The 12628-nt window shown below is 36.5% G+C and overlaps 1 protein-coding gene and 1 pseudogene across 1 annotated transcript; both read right to left on the bottom strand.

The window, feature by feature from the left end:
* Window positions 1–492: 492 nt before the first annotated feature.
* On the bottom strand, window positions 493–4913 carry LOC113503897. Its single transcript, XM_026886032.1, has 3 exons — window positions 4524–4913; window positions 3779–3860; window positions 493–3143 (listed from the first exon to the last, which is right to left on the bottom strand). Exons 1-3 carry the CDS (start codon window positions 4646–4648, stop codon window positions 1791–1793), a joined length of 1560 nt encoding a protein of 519 aa, XP_026741833.1. The 5' UTR covers window positions 4649–4913; the 3' UTR covers window positions 493–1790.
* Window positions 4914–11610: 6697 nt separating this feature from the next.
* The window catches only part of LOC113503927, a 34086-nt pseudogene continuing 33068 nt past the window's right edge, over window positions 11611–12628 (bottom strand).

Below are 12628 nucleotides of genomic sequence, written 5' to 3' on the forward strand. Positions count from 1 at the left end.
TAACATAGGAGATAGAATAAAATCACAGAAACCCCTTAAAATCCACTATAAAAATAAACGAAAACAAAAATTTTGATTGAGAAACACTGTTCTTAAAACACGTATAAGTAGGTACCTACTACATTTATATAATTATATCTCTTTTACACAATATGGTTTCAAAACTCTCTTTATTATTTTGTTTTTTTTTTTTACTTTTTTTTTTTAACACATTTATTCCATGATATACATCAGGTACCTATTAGGGACAAGATTAATCTAATCAGTGTACGTTTTATCGAAATGATACTTTTTTTTTCGATTTTTTATATGAGTACCTACCACATTTATGAATTTAATGAACAATGACGATATATTTTAAAGTATTTTACACTAACAACACTATATAATGTTTTTTTTATCACAAAGAAAACAGTTGCGAGTCTGACTCGCGACGGGGCCGGCACGTACGAGGCCTCATCTGGCAACTACAAATAATTTACATCCTCTTTCGCCAATTGCTTTTACCTTTATAATTAACATCACATTCCGTTATATCATATTTTAACCTCTGGTATAAAAACCTCCAAAAGCGAAATTTAATAAATTGGAATATTTGTTAAGCTAAAGCCTTGAACTCCCTTTTCACTTCGTTTTAAAAGTAAGGCTGTAGCAGTTGTTGTTGATAGATCTCTTCTACAACTGGTACAACCTCACTTTTCTACAACCCCACTGATCTCATGCGCCGAATAGTTTAAAAAAGTATTTAATAAGTGTCAAATTGAATTGATATGTTAAATGTGTCCGAATGAAAAGAATACACAAGTTTTTTTTGGAACACGCGTTAGCTTAACAAAACCTCCAATTATAGGCTTGAAACAGTTAAACTTATAAAATGATGAAAATATATTTTTTTGGTTGGTTGTCTGCCACTGCAATTTCTGAACCGCAAACTGAAGTGTCATTTCAATCATTTAATTTAGAAAATCGACCTTATCTGTAGCAACATAACGCTTTAATTTTTTTTCCGCTGTATGAGGCAGAAAATCAACCAATCACGAAGCAGTATTATACGAAAACCATTTTTTTAAGCAAAACTATTTCCAGCCTTATTTAAACTTTTTTCCTTCCTCCAGTCCAGTTGCCGTCAAATATTATTACGTTGTGATAAATTCGTTTTATACAAAAAACATGTGACTTCTGTCACCGATGTTTATTTTAAAATATATAATAATATAAATGATAATTATTGCACGTATGCAAGTTAAAACGAAAATAAATCACCTTAAAAATGCAATGCAGTCTATGCATATGTTGTATTGTTTTAATCTCTAAATTATTAAGGCGATTTAAATAACCTAACTTTATAATATAATGAGGTCTGCAGACTCTTTTTGGCATCATTGCAATAAATGTGATGTTGAACAATGATGACATATTTCGTATCAACTTGCTAACACGGATGCCATAATTGTAATTTATTTGTATTCCTTACTAAAGTAACATTCATTATGCTTTGTTGTTATTCGTATGGACATTATTCTACCATTCTTACTGTGTCTAGTCCTAACAAAGCAGTATTTAGCCGCCTAAACGACATAACTAAAACAGGTAGGTATACATTCATAGGGATTTTTTTTTCTATTTTCAATATAAATAGTTCTACAGCTACTTTATAAAATCTACAGTTAAAAGTGTACAATAATATTATTTTTATGCGTACAATGTAAAATTAGATCTATGTATAAATATTATCTGATTACAAAGTAAATAATATTTGGAATTTGTTTAAGGCTAGTTGTATCGGTATCTCATACCATGGAAGCGTGCGAGTCGCCGGCGGCCGCGGAGTCCAGGCGGGAGGTGTTGGCGGCCACCTCGGCCAGCGTGGCCAGCGCCAGCAGGTCGTGCGCGGCGGGCGGCGCCTCGGTGGCCAGGCGCGGCGCCGCCGGCCGCTCCGCGCTCGACACCATGCTGTTGATCTCCAGCCGCGTGATGCTGATCTTGCGCGGCTTGCGCTTCTGGCTGCCGATCACCGTGTCCCGCCAGTGCTCCACCATCTCCCGCCTGTCGTCCATCATGGACCTAGGAACTGAATTGACTATGTGGGATGGCTCGAGGACCTTAGGCTTCATGTTGATCGTTTTCTTCTTGCGCTTGTTTTCGCGTTTCTTTTGTTGGAATTTCTCTAAGCTAAGTGAGGGTAAAGCTCTTATTTTAGCATCTAAGTCGAAATCGGCAGCCTTAAAGGTTTTGTTAGTATTATTGTCAGGTTCGGGCATGTCGATGGTGTCGATCTTGTCTTCGCTCTCGACGGACTTCTCGGCCGGCGAGGGCTGTTGCTTCAGCTCGTCCATCATGGGCTCGTCTTGGCCGCTGCCAGGATCCCAACTGCAGGTCGCGCTGTAGTTCTCGTCTGGCATCTTGTCCGAGTCTCGTTTCGGCCGCTTGTTCACGATGAGTCCCCCCACGGCCATGAACTCCTGGTACCGCTTGCCCTTGCACGATCTACCAGATCTCATGTTCTTCTCGTCGTCAGACCAGTTGCGCTGATAGCCGAACTCGTCGTCTTTAGAATATCTCTTATCAACTATTTGGTCTATCACATCTTGGTTGGTGAATTGGTCGTTAGCGATGCCGTAGTATATCCTCTTCTTGTCATCATCGAACTCCTCCTCGAACACGCGGGAGGTCTCGGTGAGAGCGTTCTGCAGCTCGCGTATGCTGTCTTCGCTAGGCAGACCTTTCGCCTTGGCTCTTTCTATTAAGTTATGAGATCTGTATTCGTTTGGCGTTGAGATCGTGTTAAACTTAAAGCATGGGGGTGAGTAATAAGGGTTTGTAGTTTGAGTTTCAGTCTTAGTGGCTAGGAGGCTGCTCAGGCCTCCCATTTGGGCTTCGTCGGCAAGCTTGCCGGGAGTGAACATCGATAGCGGTTTGGATTCTGCTTCTAACGGTTCATCTTTCGTCTTCTTATTGAAGTCTATTTTGGTGGAGTTATTGTTGTTGGTCTTCTCAAACTCTGGAGCTTGGTTCTCAATGTTGGGGGACTCCACGGTCTTTTCGTTGAGCTCTCGAGGCCGAGAGGAGAGGGTCCGGAGCGGTGGCGCGGGCAACTTGTACCACTTGAAGTCGGGGTTAGCGCTGAAGAAGGCGTCTTTGTACTGAAAACAAAAAACATACTTCATATAACAGTTTTACTACTAAAAACTATGGTAGGACGTAGGAATAGACTTTGCATACGTCAACAAAATGAATAAATTTGTTTATATCCAATCTTTGCATCAAAAGACACATTCAGATCTATCAGGTTATCACTAGCGTAAAATTCGTGATTACAATATTTTGTGAATCAGCGACACGTAATTAAATCGATAAGCGATTTAATGAGCAATCAGTGTTAAATTCTAGGAAACTGTATTTTGACAACGTAGGCAAGTATTATAGAATTAGGTTGATAAGGCTTTCAAATGTCTTGATTGGATATGCAAGTACAGACAGGTTCCTTTTCACTTCCCAGGGACAAATCAGGTGTTTTGCCCAGGATATAAAAACTAGCGAGAAGGATAGTACGGCCCCTTGCAAAGCAAAGCTATCTTCAATACCTAACAATGACAGTCTCAATAACGCTTATCTTTGACCTTTCATGGCGGTTCTATGGCGGTTGTGACGCTGCTTTACCGCTTGTAAGCACGAAAATTTCCAAGAATTTTTGGGCAAACTAAATTTTCTCGATAGTTCAACATATATTGGTCTTGATAGTCTCATATAACGGAACTATTATAAGTTAGAGACGCACCTGTTTAGCAAGACCTGTGTAGCAAGCTTTCTCTTCTTTGTCCAAGTTGGCCCACCACTCGCCAAGGATTTTCGTAATTGATCTGTAATCAAGGACAGATTTGTTAGATTAGTAAAAATCCATTTATTATTTATATCTAATCGTAGAATACAAACAATTTTATCTAGTATAAACTATAATAAAGTGGAGCGACCACATATTGCTGTAAATCGTTTAGTGGACATTAAAGACAGACTGTATGGGCTGAAAAGCTAATGACTTCGCTGATGGCAGTTTGGAGTTAATGAACTCAGTCCTGCCTTTCTTTGTTTTGGGAGCCATAGAATTGACTTTAGAATATATTATTTAATTTGGAGAAAAGTGCTCTAGCTGTGGAGAAGAAAAAGCGCAAAGTCCACAGAAGCACGCTGCCATTCTATCTAAACAGTTTAAACTTAAATCAAATAATTTAAAGTCGGTTGTGTTATATTTCCAGGATGTATAATCAATTATTAGCTCATGTAACCTAGTTAATTTAGTTTTAGTTTTGGATTATTCTTAGCACTTATCACTTCTTTTGTGAATGCTGGTTAACCAGTAATTGGCGACTGTGTAAGTCTTAGACATAATTATCAAAATACATAAGCATTACTGTACACAGAAGCTGTTGGTAAACCTATATAAATAAATAAATAAATAAATTATTTCTTGGTAAACAATCGCGGGTTTTCCCTAAACATCAGCTAATCTTGCTAATAATAATTACCTGTTCTCAAGATTAGGATACTTGTCGCGCACGACGCTCCTATGGCGTTTACAGAAGATGAGAAACGCGTTCATAGGGCGGCGGGCGTGGTGCGCCGGCTCACTGTCACCCTCCTGGTCGTGCATTTTCAACTATCTGGAACAATAGAAAATATCAATAAATCTTAGCTCAAATTAGTATAACTGTAATACGATTAATAGGCGACTATCTCCCTTCACCCGGGTGGACCGATGACCTAAAGAAAGTATCTGGATTAGATGCGGAACGAAGTCCGGGTGTTATGGTATAATTTGTGGAGGATCTAAGTTTAGCTGAAGATAACGATAGGCCGACTTAATTGATTGAACTCCATCGATAAGAACTACCACATCAAAGTGATACATGGAATAGAATAATTAGGAAAAATAGTCCCTGCAGTGTCAAATTGTGATTGCGAAAAATTAATCTGTTGTACTGTAATATCAAAATCCTTAAAACTTGTGGAGGAACTCAAGACATAGTCCCACTAATGTTTGAATACTTTCCAACCGCAATCCATTATTAGGAGTTAACGGAAAAGGGATTCAGAAAGCGGCTTTCTTAAAAAGATGTTGTAAAGATAATCATTATAATAAATAACTTAATAAATATGTTTTGTAGATAATGGCAACAATGGTACCTACACATAAAATGTCATAAAATTCTGGGGTTGCCAAGATAAAATAACATGTTTACAACAAATCATGCCACATACTCAGCCGCGACAACATCTATGTAGAAATAACTAGCTACATTAAACAACAATAATTAGTCCTATTTTATTGTAATTAGATTCACATCTGTATCACGATCTCGCTCACGTTACCTCATATCATGCAATGCATGCATTAAAATGACCAGTTTATAATATTTCACAAGATATAAGAGGAAAATTTTAAAACCAGTGTTGGTTAGGGGAAATACCGGTTCCTATCGGCTACATCACTATTAGAAGGCAACAAAGCAAGTGGCAATTAGTGATACTGGACTGTGATGAAAATGAGACCAAAAAGTTTCAATATCATTTAATACGATTGCTGTAACTCGTCTAGTTGACAGATATGTGATTGATATAAATAAGGTGTGTAAGTAGTGGTATTGTTAATTAAGAGAATAGGGCGTTGAATAATATGTGTATGGCACGTACGTCCAGTTCTGTGGAGAAAAGTTAAATACCTAAAAAGCTAGCTTTTTTATAGATAAGGATGGAAAACTGTTCAGGTACGTAAATTAAATATGTGTGACAGGTAAAGGTTGCGTTATGGTTTACTGAAAGGTGTTTATAAACGTCAGCTTTTATTTAATCGGAGCTCGTTACAGCCGCACGCCGCCGGCCGCAAAGAGAAAATTGTATTGGGAACTTTCCTGAACAGTCTATTCAGAGAGGATATTTTATTATAATAAAATAGTCAAGTGCTTTATTTTTATATTTTTTTTTATAGCCTTACTTGGCAACTTTCATTTTAAAAGGTCTCTTTCCTTCTTAAAGAATGTTTTAATCATAGACTTGACAATACCATGTCCAGCAAAAAAATAAAATGGAATTATCACAGGAAATTCCACACAATGTTAATCGGTGTAGCGGCCATTTTGAATTACGCCATATTGGATTATTTTTGAGTTGGTTTGCAGCTAAAAAGGTTCTTGTCAAAATTATAACATTAACTTAGGCTCATGTTAAACATCTTAAAATATAGTATCTAATTATAATTAGTCGTTGCACAGTTTGATTTAAATTATCCTTCATATTGTGTGACCTAAAATCCAGGTAAACAGGTAAACTTGAATATTTCAGGCTATTTCACAACCGCGAAGGCTGATTATCTGATTATGCTGTATCATGTTATCAAAACGATATCACGTTTCTTTGCCAAGTGCAGTGTTTCCTCCCTGATAACGATAACAGGGGTCGATGATCGCTGTCACATTGTAGTGTTGTCCTATTATTTGTAACAGATACAATGTAGTCCAGGCATTGCAAAAATATACCTTACTGCTTGGAAATAAGAGTGTTAACTTTCAAACGATGAATAATTCCTTTTGATGTTCAATACTGTACTATGAGATGTTAAAGCAGGATTTATTTTATCGTGGAAGTGTGACACCGCTATGTGGATTGTAGAGCGCCGTCTTTCTCCCACAGTACAAACTATCGTTCTTTGACTTTTCATGGTAGAGGTAGTGTACTCCGTCTAACCTCATGCTTTGTTATGTTGATATTTGCTGACATAGGTCCAGTTATATTGCGCCGAGAGCTTGGTTAAGCTGAGCAAACTGGGTCAACCAGCTTCGTTCACAAAATAAAGGTCTGAACGAAACCGATCACTTTACAGGAAGAAACTGAACAGTAGTTGTTACCAAGTTTAAGTCCGCCCATTTCGTTATGCACTTATAAGGCGTGGTTAGTCAGTATAACGTAATTAGGTCATCGGAGCTGATAAATAATTTACGGCTCTGGGCAACTTGCGAGAATTAAGACTGTTCAGTGTTCAAGTTGTTGAATTATGTAAGTATTTAGGTAGGCTACTGGCATGTACAGGGGCTGTTCTAACACCTGGTTTCTTGTAGGTATGTATTTTTAATATATTTTTGGCATGTTATACAAAAGACTTTCAATAGATTTTGATCAGCAAATTGATATGTTAGCTAAGTCTTTGAGAGTATCAAGAAGAACTTTAGATACAAGGAACCTGAACAAAGTAAAAGCGTCATTATTATGAACTTCAAACTTCAGAAATTCTAAAAACTTATAAACTTCGCCGGACCGCCCCAGTCAGCCAGCAAACGTGATGATCAATGATTTTTCCTTTTTTTTTATATGAGATGAATAAAGTACCCTTGAACGGAACATAAACCTAGGGAAGTACTTAGTATAAACTTTAAAGTGTAATATGACCTTCAGTGAGTAGGACCATAATAATGTTCTTGGAACTTCACTATTAAAGTAGTTGTTACCATCATATTGTAATTTGCTGTGAGAATTCTACCATGTATGGACTTAAACTTCGTATTTTTATAATTTCAATACCTACCTATTTAACTATAAAACATTTTCATTATATTCGGAATAAAAGGATAGGAAGACGTTATAATACAGAAGAAAAAAAACAAAAAAAACCCTTTAATTTATTTGTCACTATCAAATTTATGACCGAAATTTTTTGAACCTCGAAGTTTATTTTGTTTAATTTGTTACGGACGGACAGCGCAGCCTCAGTTCTATATAAGTTCTGTTTTTATCTTTTGGCTGCGGAAAACCCCATTTTCCATAGTCAAAGGATAAAAACAAAATTTTCTAAAACTATCACTTACACGTGTGTATATCACTGAGACACGATATCTAACGTTTCTAATCTCATTACAAGAAAAAAGCTACAATATGTAGTAAATTTAAGTCCATATAACAATTAGGTAGGTCTGTATTTTTGCCGAGATTTTTATCTGGTTTGAAGGACAGCCTCTCATCCCACAATGGAGCTCAAGAGGGACCTCTCGCTTGCTATGTTAATAGAGACTTTTTTAATAATAAGTGCTTAGTTTTCTGTGCATTGTTGTTAAAGTTATTTGGTAAACAAAATGTTTATTTGTAATATGAGTCAGTTGTCAACTAGAAACAGGTGAATACTTATATTAATAAATATTATTCGAACCAAAGTAAGTTTTATTCAAAATCAAAATGTTTTTTTTGCATGTCATTTTTTACGGAATTTTCGTTCAAATACAAGAACATTAAATTTTCTTTGCTATATTTTTAAATAAAAATAAAATCCTGTTAGTATAAACTTTTTAACAAAATAGGGTTTTTAACAGTAGCACATATATCGATAACTTGGTATAACGATATTGTGCAAACACGTCTAGTTACCATCGAACACGGAAAAAGTTAGACCTGTAGATGTAGACATCGTAAAGCTCGTGACTAGAAACGTGACTACGCAGAATATTAAATGGCATTTTGAAATATTTTGCAGGGCGCTTGATATATTTCCTGCTTAATATTAAAAACGCGAAAGTTTGTATGTATGGATGTTTGTTCCTCTTCGATCTAGACGAAACTTGGTGCACAGAGAGTTTATAACCATATAGTTTAAACCAGTGCACAGATAAATGCAAAGTTATGATAGTTTTATCCCGATTTAATATTCCCCGTGGGATGATCTCCATTTGTAGCAAGCGAGCCCGCGGGTAGTAACTAGTAAGTAAAAATGTTATAGACAACAATTCTACATAATCTATAACACGTGTACCCATGCACGGATGTCCTTCATAATAATATGTAAATTGAAAAAGAAAACTTAAATCATGATTCCTTTCACAGGTCTGGAAATAATTGCAAAGCCCATTATACTTTTTTGAGTTTATGCTGTTGTAGGGTACGTATTTGGGTCCTACTCATTATAGCTTGATAGTAAAAATACGATAGACTTCATTAATAAATGGGCTATCTAGCACTAAAATAAATTTTCAAATCAAATCTGTAGTTCCTGAGATAAGCGCATTCAAAAAAACGAACTCTTCAGCTTCATAATCAACAAAATTCCATCTCAAGTCACGATTAACTACATACTTACATGATATACCTACTTATTAACGAAGGGCGTTACAGCATATAATTAAAACCGTCTGCAAATGTATGTAAATAACTCGAATAGCTGCTTATAATAGTTTGAATACCTTGTAAAATTCATAACCGAACATGTATTGATATGAGTATTAATAAGTATAGGTGGTACTTAAATTGGGTTAATTCATCAATGATTCACCGATGGCAGGGAACAATCGATAGTTATGTCAGGGTTGTCACGCAAGGCTTAATAATTTAAAGTATTTTTTTTTATAAATTCGGAGTATTTAGTAAAATCTTTAGATGCGACTATAGTATACCTTTTTGTTAAAAGTTTGTAAGAAGGTTTACAAACAATATGCATGTAGCAAAGACTGCTTTGTTAGTGATGGCGCGGGATATTTTTATATTATTAAGGCCCGATTTTTCAATCGTCGTGGCCGTTTGACATATTTCCTATACAAAAGCTGTCAAAACGTCAAACAATTCATCGAATAAAAGTTATCTGGCGATTGACAAATCGGCCCTAACAAGACAAAATTTCATAATTATTTACACAGTTCTAATCCCTGCATTTTGAACGTTTAGGAGAAGAACAGTGGCAGCTTTGTCTAAAAGTGAGAATTTTGCGCTAGAACTATGTTATGATATCAGTCGTATCTTTATCAATAACCTCTACCTCATTTAAGTAGCCACCTTTTCCATGTACCTACTTAAATTCGTATTTTTAATAGTTTTGTTCTTTTGACAACCCTAGTATCGAGGTATGTGTGTTAATTATGCGACCACGATACTATTTTCCGTAGTGTGGCAAATTGGAAAGGATATGTTTTTAAACGAATAAAAGTACAATATTTCGCTGCTAATGACGTCACAATTCTAAACATACACAATTTTTTTTACACCAACGTAAAGTAACATAATGACCTCAACATATTTAATAAAATATATTGGGTGACCAGAAAAAAATATCTTGTAAATTCTTGTCCCAATTTCCAAAGCTTCATGTCAAATAAAATCCCGTCGGTGCAACCTTGACCCAATGAGCCGAAGTATGCCGAGGTTGGCCGAAGGGGCATCGGCCCGTGAAAGTGAAAAACTCGCGCGCCACGAACCGCAGGTCGATCGTCGCAAGCGCATAGCGGAGCTTTCGACTTTTTAAAGTGAATGGAATCGGCAAATATTTGGGTTACGTCACTATTATATAAGTTTGTTTCATAAACTCGGGTTAATTTCTTTTCATCTGGTACTTTAATTTTTACTTCACTTAGATTATCTTTGACTTTTGGATTAGGTGTTTTAGAATAGGAACATAAATCATAACTTGACTTAAACATTTTATTCACTCCTTGACTACTTACTATCAAAAATGTTACCAACTTAAATTAAAAGAAAAATACCTTTTAATTAAAATCGTTCACGTTTGATATTCGCGTGAATGTAAGAAATAATTAATGTTTCGCGCCAATTCTAATACAGAAATGTGTACCGAGAAAGATTTTCCAGCTGTTATGTGAATTGGCAGTATTCGTTGAACGTTTGATATTATTCCAAATATTGCACTAATAATACGTAAAACGACTAACGTTGGTACCGGACGTATCGCGTTTTACAAATCAATTAAAACGCGTTCAAAACAGGTTTGATGGTTCAAATTTGTTTCTAATAGCAAGGTTACTTAACTAGCATTTAACCTTAGTTACAGCAGTACCGCAATAACGAACGGTCGGCTTGTCCATTCAAGCAGCTAACTTATTCACGAGCCGTAACGCGATTACTTAGACCATAAATTATGGAGTAGTGTAATGTCTTTTGAATTAAGTATTTCGGCACGCTAAAACAACATATAAAAAATTACATTCTTGCAAGTACTTAACATAAAATATGTAAATTACCTATTAAACTTTTAATTATTTTGTGTTTAATATCCACAATGTCAATATTTATGTGTATAAGAAGGTAATTAAAATACTATAAGCAACGCGAATAAAATGAATACATAAATACAGTTTATTTTACAGCATATCAAAAAACCGGTATTTCTTAAATGCCAACACTACACCAATAAACATGGCTGGCTTGTAAACAAAACAAGAGACAGGCATTCGACATTTAAATCTTGACACTTGTAATAAAAACAAACACTTTTTTTTATTTTTCTGCAAGGCCTGTTATTATCTGGCTAAATAGATAATTTTCAAAATATTATTTTAATATTCTTCCTCTATATTACAAGGTCTTACTTGTCAAATTGCCCGCCAAAGTCGAGGTCGGCGCCATCTTGCAAGTTTGCAATAACAAGGTCGGTCCATTATGAAATGTAGTAACGCTGTCGCCGAGACCAGTGCGTTACGAGTATAATAACATTTAAATAACATTTATTTAAAGTAATAACATTTATTTAAAGTAACTTTGACTCATAATATACAAAAAATATCAGTAAACACAAAAACACAAAAACTTGTTAGTAACACTTACACCTATGTTAGTAGTTACATTTTGGGCTTAGATCTGTGTACGCCATAACAGCCCGTGAGAAATGGCACAGCAGCGACCCAAGTACACACAGTCAAGCCTGCTTGCTATCATGTTCAGAATACTGTTGGAGCTGGCCCGCACTCTGCTCACCAGGGATGCGCACCTCTTACGCATTGTTGCATAAAAACAATCTACTTGTGCATCTGCAAACATCCCAGATGCGCTACAAAAGCGAGGCAGCCCCACCAGCACTCTAAACGCATTATTATACTGGACGCGGAGAGCGTTGTATGTTCTTTGCGTATATCCTGCCCACAGGCTACATGTGTAGAAGTTAGTGCAGTAAGCTCTAAAGAGGGTGAGCTTGACCTTAAGTGAGCACCGTGCAAACCTGCGAGCTATCATGTTTGCTCGAACTGACAACGCTCTCCGCTCCCGCTCAATGTCTTCATCGTCCTTGAGACTAGGCGTTAACACATGACCAAGATATTTAAATCTGAATACTCTTCTCAATGCTGTTCCGTTGAGTATTAGAGGTGGTATATTATCATGTGTCCTACCCCTAGTCTCAAAAACCATGATCTCAGACTTTTTGCAGTTATACACCAACCCATGGGATTTGGCGTACTCCTCACACAAAGACACAAGTTTTCCTCAGGCCACAGATTGACGCACTCAGCAGAACCATGTCGTCTGCGTAACTGATATTATTAACACAAACCCCGTCTATGAAAACACCGACCCTGGTCCGCTGAGCTCGCCAATCAGCTCATTCACATACAGGTTTGAAGAGCGTAGGCGAACTCAACCCCCCTTGTCTCACCCCGCACTCCAACCTATACGGAAGAGATAAAGCCCCAGCCCATCGAACATTGTTGATCTGGTTCCCATACCAATACTTGAAGATGTTAACTATTTCAGTGGGCATTTTGATATTTTGCAAACTTTTTCCACAAGTAGTCGTAGGAAACCATATCAAAATGCCCTGGATAGGTCGAGAAAAACATGCGTAAACAGATGTCGCGCGCCTGCGTGTAGTATTTTA

This window comes from Trichoplusia ni, chromosome 20 (genome assembly GCF_003590095.1).
Source record: "Trichoplusia ni isolate ovarian cell line Hi5 chromosome 20, tn1, whole genome shotgun sequence".
Classification (NCBI taxonomy): domain Eukaryota; kingdom Metazoa; phylum Arthropoda; class Insecta; order Lepidoptera; family Noctuidae; genus Trichoplusia; species Trichoplusia ni.